Raw genomic sequence first — 13065 nt, 5'->3', positions numbered from 1 at the left:
TATATATATATATATAGAGAGAGAGAGAAAGAGAGAGAGAGAGAGAGCTAGGGTGGTATACTATCGGTAGCACGGAGGCCTCCGTGCTACTAAGTTGTTTTAATAATGCGGCTTCCAAATCGACGATCGGTTTCACTAGACTTGATCTACATTATTTAAAGTATTTGAAAATTAAATTTCATAATTTTTTGGCATCGTTTGGCTAGTAATCAAAAGGTCTCAAAATTGACAATTTTAATGATTGATGCGTTACGTTTGTAATTTAACAGTGTAAAACAATTCAAATCTGATGAAATTTTTATAAAAATTTCTTTTCACTATTTAGAGTAAGATTAGTCCCTCTAATCTTAAATTCACGTTTTTTTATCATTATTTTTATTAGATTTTTATTTTTAGTTGTTTATTTTTAGACCACTCGTTGGATAGGTAAATAATGTCGAAAAATTATGAAATTTAGTTTTCAAATACTTACAATAGTGTAGATCAAGTCTAACGGAGTTGATCATCGATTTAAAAGTTACATCATTGAAAATAATTTGGTAGCACGAAGGTTTTCATGCTACTGATAGTATACCAGCCTAACTCTCTCTCTCTCTCTTTCTCTCTCTCTCTCTCTCTATAGATATATATAATTATGCTATTATACTATTAATAGTTCCAAGCGCTTGGTGTTATTAGATTTTCGACTTTTGGATAAAGGGATGTGAGATTAGGATGATAGCGGCCCCATAAGGTTGAGTGGGTAGTTAGTTGAATAGTATGATCTAACATGTGAAAATAGTTAAAATAGTAGATCTAACGGCAGAAAACTTATAAATACCCAAGTGTTTAATACTTTTAAAAGCACCATAACCTCTCTCTCTCTCTCTCTCTCAAACAGTCGATATATACTAATATACCTACACATGTAAGCTTAAACTTTTCGGTTGGATGAATTGTATGCAATAAGTATCTTTTATTATTGAGCTTATTTAGGCCTTGGGCTGCAGGGACAGCCCAGTACCAAAGGAAAAAAAAAAAAAAAAATTGAGAGATAGATAGCACGCTACCCGCTTCGTTTATTTCATATAGAAATAAACTTAGCTAGAAATGTGAATCAACTAGGATTCAAACTTGGGTCTCAGGTACCAACCATCAAACCCTTTGCCGCTTGCTATAGGGGCGGTCGGTAAAAAAAAAAAAAAAATTAACCACTTAAAAGACACTACTTTTGAGTTGTTGGCATTCCTAGTTTCAAAAACCAACTCTGTATATAAATAACTTGTCAATTTCTTAGCGCTGGTACATATTTGGTTTAGCTTTTGAAATAGCTCTGAATCGAGAGGTTTTACAGAATAAAGTAGTGCCTAGATTTATTTATTTACTTATTTTTGTGGTGAGAAGCAAAAGAAAAGTTACCAAAGTTTGATACCAAGCATCAGCTTTTGATTGGAGAAATATATATTTTAACCCGAGAGCTAAAAGTTGTTATCTGGAGAAATTAATCCTTCACATTATTTTACAAATTAATTTATATAGGACTTTTATTCTCAACATTAATGCCCATACGATCTTCAATATTGAAAGCTAATACTTAAGTGTACATATATAAGTTAACGATTTATAATTAGCAAATTAATGTTCCCTCTCTCCACTAATACAAAGGAGATGGCTACATGTTCGAGCAGCTTAATTAGAATTTGAGATCAAAAAAACATATAACTTTAATCTCGATCGTGCGCTCGATCGCTAGCTATATATCAAATTATTTGAAAATATCCACATCATTCACGTCCGATACGCAACATGATCGAAAGCGCACTGATCAGATTCTTTTGGCCTCATTTTCTGGAAAGAAAAAAAGAAATTAATTATTTCACATACAGTAGTTGAGCAAAGAAATTTTGCCAAAATTATAGCTTAAATTAATTAAGGATCATTTAAACGAGGGTGACTATTCAGGTTATTGGAACTACATAAGTAACCCTTACTACAAGTCTACATATAATCTTATGTGGAAACTTCATGTATATATATATATATATATATATATATATGCATGCTTTCACATTCTTACATTGAGAATTCTCAAATTAAACTGCACAGTGTACGTGACCATGCATTGATATTTGAACAGTTCATAATGTAAAGATAATATTGGCTCACCAAAGCTTTTTCCCAACTCAGTTAGGAGATCAAAGTAGAGGCATTAGGCCACATAAATGCATCAAAGAAACCCAATGCCACTCACTAATACATTATTTATCCATAGTAGTTAATATATATATATATATATATATATATATATATATATATCAATATCTGTAGAGAAAGAGAGGGTGAGAAAGAGAGAGAGAGAGAGAGAGATAGTGTGTCCCTTTCATTTCTTCTTGCCACCTTTCTCCTCCTCCGGCTTGAGAAGCTCATCGAGCACCTCATCGTCCAAATACTCGAATTCGATAACGTCGTCGGGGGCGCGCGAGGAGGATGAGGAAGCGGAGGGGCCGGCCCCCGCGTGACCGCCTCGCGAGGAGGGGAGGGCCGGGGCCTCGCTGGGGAAGTTGAGGACGGCGAGGTGGCCGCGCATGGCGAAGGCGGCGCGGTCGTAGGCGCGCGCGGCCTCCTCGGCGGTGTCGAAGGTGCCGAGCCCATGCGGGCCCCATGGCGGCTCGAGTCGCGTATCTCCGCCGCGTACTCTCCCACGGCGCCTCGCACCCCCGATACCCGTGCCCCCGCCCCGCCGCCCCGCCCGCGTCTTCCCCCCTCTCCGAAAAACCACCCTTCGATGCGCCTCCATCAAAAATAAATAAATAAATATGAAGAAGAGAGAAGAGGGTTTTATTTTTTTTTTTTTTTTTTTTGGCTCTTGATCAGTTGATGAGGTGGAGGATGTAGCGGCTAATTGATTAACGGCTATGGCGGGGGTATTTAAATTTGAGAGGTTTAGACACGGTGGGCCCCACATTACCCTCTCTTCTCTTTTTTTTTTTCGCTTTTTCTTAGATTCGCGCACGTGCGGGCGTCAAAGTCAAGTCGGGGGTGGGGAGGGGGAAAAAGGGATTTGGGTGCGTTGTAACTGGTGGCGTGGTCAGAGCGGTGGCTAAGATTTAGGGAATGTTCTCGAAACTTAAAAAGACCCCCCTATTTAGAATTTAGAATACACGTGGCGGAGTCTCGTTGGGTCAGGGGAGTTTATTGAACGCACGTGCTTAAGTTCCTTGTTTAACAAAATGACTAACAACCTGTCTTTGGTTGCACGTATTTACAACTACAGTGAAGTGCAAATGCATATAATTTTAATTCTTGTGTTTGATTTAGTGCAGTTGAGTTCAACTGCTACAGTTGTAACTGCACAAGAAGATCTATTAAATACTGTAGTTGGTGAGGAATAGAATCACCCACAAATTAACATTAATAAATAAATAAATAAATAATAAGTATCCTTAGTAAGTGCCTCTTGAACTCTCTTTAAACATTACTATTAAAAAAAAAAATTCTTGGCATCTTCTGGTATTGTTATATTCTTTTTTTAAAAAAAATACAAATTGTATATAATTTAACATAGGAATGATTTAACATAGGAAAGATTTTTTTTTTTATTGCTGATTAATTAGGTTGTAATGTATTTCAGTCGAATGATGACCGATAATTTATTTTTAAAATTTTTCAGAGCAAAAGATTTGCTTTCGTATACTTATTTTTAATTGGGTGTAAGATATTCGCCTATAAATATGTGTAGGTGTGTACGTGTAGTATATATTTTTTTAAAAGCTTTAATTTAAAACTTGTGTTTGTAGGAACAATATTAAATCTATTGCAGAGGTCTTAATTAATCAGTAAAAAGATTAGTAGTTCTTTAAATAGTTTAATTTTAATTAGAACTGCTTCTGTGGAAGGCTTTGAATGGGGAGAAATTATTGTGCCAGAGATTTAACTCATTAATTAGAATATCTATTAGCTAGAGTTTAAGATTGATTTTGTTAATTACCATATTAAGAACCAAGATATAAGGAAGAGCAATAATTAAATTTTGTTTATGGCTAAGACATATTCTTCTGGTTGTGGCTGGTTATGATGTGATCATGCCCATGACGTTGGCTTTTGCGTCTCACATAATTAGTGATAAGTGCATTTCAATGATTAATTAATGCTAAATTAAAGAGTAATTAATTATCCTCCATGACGTATATCCCATTATATTATTAAGTTTTCATTGACTAAGAATTGCACGAAATTGATACCATGCATGTGAACACCTATATTCTTTTAAATTTTCCAAGCTACTCATGGATCGAATTTCTTAGCTAGGCATGTGTAAATTATAAAAAAGAAAATGGGGGGAAAGAGGAGAATTGACGTAAGAGATCGAATATTAATTTTTCTTGTATCTATCCTCTTTTTAGTGCTTTTTTTTTTTTTTCAAGAGGGAGAAAGGTGGCATCTTATCTGCTTTGTTCAGTTTTTTTTTTAGACATGAAATTAATTAATTGAAATTTTGAAGTATCTGGGCTTCAAACTTAGAATCTTAGATACTAACCATCAATCCCTTTGTCACTTATATACTAGAGATAGTCAGTCTCTTTTTAGTGTTATAATAACAGTAAATTTTAATTTACTCCATTGTGGTTTATCGCAATTTTACTTTATCATTCTATGTTTCAAAAATTTACACTTAACTACCATGTGCTTTAGTGTGCTTTCATTTTACTATAATAATCTATCATCAAACATAGAATTATCCTGTGATTTTTCAAAAAAAAAAAAAAAATTCTTGCTCTATTTGACAATAAATTTTTCGGTGAAACAAAAAATAAAATCACATGATAGTTAAGTGCACCTATTTGAACCACAAAATAACAAACTAAATTAAATGCACTAAACAATTTAATTTGCAAATTAAGTAATATTTTTGTAAATCATAGAATGGTAAAGTGCTACCTATAAAATAATAAAATATTATAGGTTAATTAATTACCTGTCAGACCCCAGATAGTCCTATATATGAGATATAATAGGGCTAAACTCTTAACCCGGCTTAAGCATTTTGGGTGGTAGCTAGACGCAAGAGGTTAAGAGAGTTAAGCGTGTTAGGACGGGAGTAGTCCTAGGATGGGTGATCCCCTGGGAAGTCGGGGCGTCACAGATGGTATCAGAGCCAATTACCAGCCGGAAGTGTGAGATGAGTCTCGGCTGAGCCAGGGTCTTGATGATGGGCTAGCGAGATGAGTCTCACATCGTCTGGTACTTATGAGTCTGAGCCTAACGAGGACGTTAGGGCTTAAAGGACGGGAGTAGTCCTAGGATGGGTGACTCCCTGAGAAGTTGGGGCGTCACATTACCACTCTTGTTTACAAAAATTACCAATTATATACTAACTATTTACTTGTAAGTTTATAAAGCAAAATAAAAATTAATTCACATAGCAACTAAGTGTGACTTTTGAACCACAGAATTAGAAATAAAATTGTATTAAACGACATGGTGGCAAATTGAAATCAAGACACAGCCACTAGTTATGATATATTCTTCTTAAAAGAGGGAAAAAAAAAAAAAAAAAAACAAAGCTTTGGATTAAGACCCATAAATTCTCCTAGTCGCACTTTGGTCTACGCAAAAAGCAAATTGGTATTTATAATTATATATGCGAATATTCAACTCTTCGAGAATGTTGTAATTCAAAAATATTATTAGCCACAACTATTGCACTTCCACTCTAATTTCAATGGAGGAAAATCAATTCAAGTAAAAGACATAAGAGGACAACATTTGGTGTTAATGAATCTAAGAACATAAATTATTAGATAAATGCTTTGCAAAATTGTGTATATGTGTCAATGTTTGAATAGGATTGTTGTACGAAAATATTATGCACCAACATTATATTACACAAGCCTTTTAAAGGAAACTATGTAATTATTAATACTAGTGAAATACCCGCGCGATGCTGCGGATATAAAACTATTTTTATAATAAATTTTATTTTTTTAATATTTTTATTATAGTTTTATAACTCTAATTATTAATTAAATAAAAGTTATATAAAAATAATTTAATGTTTAAATCTATTTAAATAAAATTTATTAAAATTAGTATATGCGCAAAGTAAATTTATATAACAATTTATTTTATAAAGGTTTATATGAAAAGGATTTGAGATAAATCTATCAAAATAATTTTCAATAAATTAATAGAAGAAAAATAAAATTGTAAAAGAAATTGTTTAATAAAAAATAATTATATATATACACATATATACGTTATATTTTTAAAATTTTACTCCTGAAATTTAAATTCTGTATTTTTTTATACAACGATATTTTACGTGATTTAAATTGCATCTATTAGGTTAGATTTTATTACGCAATTTATTACGCATATTATTAATAAAATNGAAATTTGGAAATAAATGTTATAAGCTAAAATTAAAATTTAGAATTTAAAATATAAAATATAAAATTTAAAATTTAAAATTTAAAATTTGAAAGTATCAAATTTAAAATTTGGAAATAAACGTTATAAGTTAAAATTAAAATTTAGAATTTAAAATATAAAATATAAAATTTAAAATTTAAAACTTTAAAATTTGAAAGTATCAAAATTTTAAATTATATATATATATATAGAGAGAGAGAGAGAGAGAGAGAGAGAGAGAGAGAGAAAGAATAAAGGAGGGTTTTGGGGGACACGTGTCAACCTTTGGTCCCCTCAAACCCTCCTTTAATGTAGTAGAATAGAGAATAGATGTTTCTCCATGGTGGTCCTTATAGTAATCTCACCTCAATAATATGCAGAGAGTGCCGACCGTCCCTAACGCAAGTGGCAAAGGGTTTGATGGTTGGTATCCGAGGTCTCAAGTTCGAATCATAATTGATTCACATTTTTAGCTAAGTTTATTTCTAAATGAAATAAACGAAGTAGTTAATATGCTATACCTATCTCTCAAAAAAAAAAAAAAAATGCAGAGAGTGTGTTGGCTTTATATACGATGAGCACATTTAGAACTACTAACTGGATTTTAGTATTTCAGACCGACCATTTTTGGATCTAATGAATTATTAGTGCTCACAGGTTGAATCATTACAGTTGGAATCAGAACCGATTTAGTATCCGAAATGCGAGGTAGACCTAATATTAACTGATAATTTTGGACTATGTATGCCATGATTTATATCTGGAAATGCGAGGTAGGTCTTATATCGCCTGGTGACCTTGAATTATGTATGTGATTGATGTAAAGGTAGAAAAAATATCTGACACCAAAATACTCACAAATCGGATAATGTAGTAGAACTAATAGCTGGGCTACATATTTTGAGCCGGTGGTTTAAATCCAACCAATTATTGCTTAAATATTCTACATCAATAGTTTTTGGATCCAACAAATTATCAGTATTAATAGACTGAATCATTTCTAAACCTTGTTAACACCAAAAGGTCTTGGATTTACTTCTCGCAACTTTCATAAAATAGCATGAACTTTTACATATTTTCCCTTCCATTTCCTCGCGCATATAGAGTTCTAGATATCAAGTTTAAGTTTACTAATGCAAATCTCATACCATGTTTAGGCCATCACATCAATGATCAACAAAATCAATATCACATAATAAATTCAAACATTGTAGGCTAGATGACAAATCTCGCTTGATTTTCTCATCAATTTATTCTTATCATTTGTTACTTTTCGTGAATTAAACATGAGCTTCATCCACGTTACAGTTACCTACTCAAACTTTAATTTATTTTAATAATTATTTGATTCTTAAATTATATTTATTGTTTTTTTGGCTAATATAATATATGAGTTATTTGGAATTAGACTGGAATACTATTAATAGTAAAATCCTCTTTTTGCTATCAAGTTTTTAACCATTAGATGAAAAATTGTAGGGTTAGGATGATATTAGTCAGTTAGAGTTGAGTGGTCTCCCTAGAGTTGAGTGGTCCCCACTGGATTATAGTATTTAATCCAACGGTTAGAAATGATAAAAAGAGTTGATCCAAAGGCTAAAAAACTGGCAGCAACAATAAAATTTTGCTACTAATAGTAGCCCACTCCAACTCAGTTATTTGATATCTATATATTGTTATTATAACTATTAATCATTAAAAAATAATAAAATTTTTAAAGAAAAAAGTTTGATATCAACTCTTTCTTAAAAAAAGTCAAAAAAAAAGTTTGAATTCTCCAAGTCAAATCCTTTGACTCCAATAAAACTATGTCGATGACGTCATCCCCACGTGCGTGGTCTAGTTCTAATTGCGGTGAGAATGTTTGCTTTTGGGTTATTTTAATTCGGTTAACCAATTCTTTAAACTTTTAATTTTACTATTCAATCTTTCAGTTTGCTTGATTTTACTCGATTAACGGCACTTTAATTTTAAAATTTGAATGTGTCGTTTATTTATTTACAGATTTAGTTAAAATACTATAGGCAATTAACTCTAGTAATTATAGATTGATTAAAGTAAAAAATAACTTAAATATTAAAGTTATAGATTAAACCAATTAAACAGTTGGATAGCAAAATTAATTTTTAGAAAATTTGAATAGCCGAATCAAAATGGTCTCTGGTTCAAATATTTATTAGATTATAAATGTATGGCAACCCCCTCAACTATACATCATTTTGAAATACCTCTCTCAACTTTTTTTTTTTTATTAATTGAGGCTCTCTAAAATTCTAATTTGATACGTGTAATTAATGGTAGGTATATATACACAATAAAACAAAGTTGGTAAATGCTACATAATATATATTTAATAATTACAATCATAGGTTTACAAAATACAACTAATGATCATATGTCAGTGAAAAGATGGAGAATTGATGTGATGAGGACATTTAGAACTACTGAATTTTAGTATTTTGGACCGACCGTTTGGATCTAACGGATTATTAATGCTTGTGGGTTGAACCATTACAGTTGGAATCATAACCGATTTACTATCCGAAATACAGGTAGACCTAATATCAACTGATAATTTTTTATTATGTATGCCATGATTTTCTATCTGGAAATACGAGGTAAGTCTTATATCGCCTTGTGACCTTGAATTATGTGCGTGATTGATGTAAAGGTAGAAAAAATATTTGACACCGAAATACTCACAAATCGGATAATGTAGTAGAACTCATAGCTGGGCTATGTATTTTGAACCGGTGGCTTAAATCCAACAAATTATTGCTTAAATATTCTAAATCAATAGTTTTTGAATCCAATAAATTATCAGTGTTAGTAGACTGAATCATTTCTAAACCTTGTTAACACCAAAATGTCTTGGATTTACTTCTCGCAACTTTCATAAAATAGCATGAATTTTTACATGTTTTCCCTTCCATTTCCTTGCGTGTATAGAGTTCTAGATATCAAGTTTAAGTTTACTAATGCAAATCTCATACCATGTTTAGGCCATCACATCATTGATCAACAAAATCAATATCACATAATAAGTCCAAACATTGTAGGCTAGATGACAAATCTCACTTGATTTTCTCATCAATTAATTTTTATCAATGGTTATTTTTTTTGTGAATTAAAAAAAATGCTCGATCTTCGTGAGCTTCATCCACATTACAGTTAGCTGCTCAAACTTTAATTTATTTTAATAATTATTTGACCCTTAAAATTATAGTTACCCTTTTTTTCGGCTAATATAATATATGCGTTATTTGATATCTATATATTTTTATTATAATTATTAATCATTAAAAATTAATAAGATTTTTAAAGAAAAAAGTTTGATATCAAGTCTTTCTGAAAAAAGTCTAAAAAAAGAAGTTTTATTTCTCTAGTCCAAGTCAATCCGTTGACTCCCCCACTAATCAATGACGTCGAGATGACGTCACCCCCACGTGCGTGGTCTAATTGCTGTGAGAGTGGTTGCTTTCGGGTATCTAGGGGTGTAATGTCGGCCGTGCCTGACCAGCACGAACGACCCACATTACTAGGGCCGACATAGGCGAGGAGTTGGCCTGGCTTGGCATAGATTTACATCCGGACCGTGCCGGGCCGGATGGCTGGGCCGAGCCTGGTCGTGTCGGGCTTCAGGTCGGTCCTTTAAAATTTTTATTTTTATATGTTTTAAAAAATATAAAATTTTAAATTATGATTAATTAAGTATTTCTATTTAAATTTATATTGTGATTAAAAATTTTTAAATTTATAAATATTTTAATTTTTCTAAAAAATTAATATTTATTATTTTTAATATAATTAATGGATTTTGGTTCATCGGACCAACTTAAACAAGTTGGTCCGATGGACCAAAACCCCCCCCCACTGCAGACCTTAGGAGGGGAGCTCCTGGGGAGAAGGGCGAAACTTTGACCCCAAGCCTTGGGCGGCCGTGCTGGCTCGATCGGCATGGCCTTGTCGGGCCGTTGGCCTGTGCCGGCCCGGCGCGGCCCAAGTCCGATACGAGCTGGGCCGTGCCGGGCCGTCGGGCCAAAAATTCTTGGCCCAGCACGGTCCGAACTATCGAGCCGGGTCGGCCCGGCCCAAGACCAGGCCGGGCCGGGAGCCTACGAGCCGCCCGCCCCATTTTACATCCCTAGGGGTACTCGAGAAGCTACCCCAAAAAGAGGAGTTTATATTACATAAAAAATCGTACTAAACTTACCTGAACTACAACGGATTATTTTAATTCAATTAACTTATCTTTTAAAATTTTAATTTTACTATCCAATCTTTCAGTTTGCTTAATTTTAATCGATTGACGGCATCTTAACTTTAAAATTTGAATGTGTTGTTTATATTTACAGATTTAGTTAATATACAGCAAGCAATTCTGGCAATTATAGGTAAAGTAAAAAAATAACTTAAATTTTAAAGTCACAGATTAAATAAATTAAACAGTTGGATAGCAAAATTAAATTTTTAAAAATTTGAATAGTTGAATCAAAATGGTCTGGTTCAAATATTTATTAGATTAAAAGTGTACGGCGATCGAACCCCCTCAACTATACATCATTTTGAAATACGTCTCTCAACTTTCTTTTTTATTAATTGAGGCTCTCTCAAATTCTAATTTGATATGTATAATTAATGGTAGGTATATATACACAATAAAACAAAGTTGGTAAATACTACATAATATATATTTAATAATTATAATAATCATAGGTTTACAAAATACAACTAAAGATCATATGTCAGTGAAAAGATGGAGAATTGGGCCCAACTATGGCCCATAACAAGCCCAGTTTAATTTGTGGCCTTTGGGCTTATAATTGATCCAAATCAAAATTACTTTACATGCATCTTACACACCGCACCTCAAAAAAAAAAAAAAGGGCAGTTGCTTATATACTCCTGAAAAGTTTCTAACTTTTTGATTTATCTCTCGTAAAAGGCTAATATTGAAAATACTCTTTTTACATTCCAATCTATTTCACATATACCCTTAGAATTAAAATCTGTTAATAAACTCTGTTATCTTTATGAAATTACTATTGACTTTTCTTATTTGTCCCTAAGTTAGGGGCACAAAAAATATTAGCTTTTTGACCGTTTCAAACATACCTTTCTACTATCACCAATATTTCTTATTTGCCCTTAAGTTAAGAGCAAAAGTAGTATTTTAATTTTTTTTAAGTGTGGTAGATATTTAACTCACGTTTAATGCAAGTTAACTTAACGGGTGATAACGGCAGGTGTATTTTGGAATAATTGAGGAATATATGAGGGGTATATTTGAAAGAAAAAAAAAAGTAGGAGTAAATAAAATATTTTCGAAGTTTTGAGAGGTATATAGGCAATTATCCCTAGAAAAAAAAATTTGAGCTGCACTGCTTATGAAAGTACGGAGATTTCTGTATTTTCCACCTTAATTTCGATGAAAGAACATGCGCTTAGTTTTATTTATGGTCTTTAGGTTTACTATTGATTTAAACTAAAATTATTATAAGTATATCGCATATGCTGTACCTCTAAAAATAATAGAATTGCAGTGTTTTTGAAAGCACAGAAGTTTTTGTACTTTCCACTTTAGTTTCGATAAAAGAACATGCGCCTTATTTTGTTTCTGGCCTTTACACTTATTATTATTATTTATTCTAATAACTTGGTATTAGGATTTCAAATGTAGGTTCTTTAAATGGTGTAAATCTTATATATCATATCATAATATTAGTATATCGTTATCGAAAAGAATAATCTAATAAAAAATAATTCAGAAATAATTTTAATATATGTACTGTTGCTCAATATACTAACAAGAGAGATAACGGAAGAGACGTGACAATTTATTTTGATATAATATTACTTTAAATTATAGATTCGATCACTAATTAATTAAAAAATGACTCGAAAATAGTGTTTGAACTAAGAATAAATTAAACTATAATTTGACTCCCAATAAATGGAGCGTAGTGGACAACATTTACCACTTTAAATATATATATATTTCACATGAAACCTTTTTAAATATCTTTTTTTCCATTTATAGAAATCCACAATTTTTTATAATTGCTCGAAATTCGAGCTCCTTCCCCATTATTTTTTTTATTTAATTATAATAACAATTTTATTTACTTATTTATACACAATGCAAGCAATTTTTTGGTCACCTTATTTATGGACTTCACATTGGGATTAGGAACTATATATCATTAAAGCTAAGCAATAATTGATCTTAATTACCCATTATTATTTATCAACCACATCGAGGCTTATACTAAGCGATTTTCCTCGTAACAAGATTAAATTTAGATGTCCCACGCATTAAATAAGAATTTTATTCACTTTTCATCATAATTAAGCAAGTAGTACTTAGTTTATATCATCATTAGCAATGTTAAGTACATTGGCAAATGTTATTATATATCCGCATGAACATCATTTAGCAATAAATTAGAATAAATCTTGGTTAATGCATAATCCCACCATATTTTACGTAACGATTTGATTTGCTTTTCTTTAGTGAGATATAAAATTATATAATAAAATGATTAGATGTTAATATTTGTGTACTTTGGTACAATCAAAGCTTTCTTTTAAGATTATCATTTCAAAGTTATCCGGCCAATTTACCATTAGAGTTAAAAAAAAAAAAAAAAAAAAAAAAAAAAAAAAAAAAAAAAA

At 31.7% G+C, this 13065-nt stretch overlaps 1 protein-coding gene across 1 annotated transcript; it reads right to left on the bottom strand.

Annotated features, from left to right (window-relative positions):
• LOC109713270 (ethylene-responsive transcription factor ERF096-like) lies at nucleotides 2344-10525 on the bottom strand. Its single transcript, XM_020237272.1, is given in 3 exon segments — nucleotides 2344-2628; nucleotides 2631-2770; nucleotides 10272-10525. Coding segments are annotated over 3 exon segments (663 nt in total). The 3' UTR covers nucleotides 2344-2359.

The sequence above is a fragment of the Ananas comosus genome, linkage group 7 (assembly GCF_001540865.1).
Source record: "Ananas comosus cultivar F153 linkage group 7, ASM154086v1, whole genome shotgun sequence".
Lineage (NCBI taxonomy): Eukaryota > Viridiplantae > Streptophyta > Magnoliopsida > Poales > Bromeliaceae > Ananas > Ananas comosus.
Note: the sequence above shows the minus strand (reverse complement) of the source record. Positions and strands in the feature narration are given on the sequence as shown.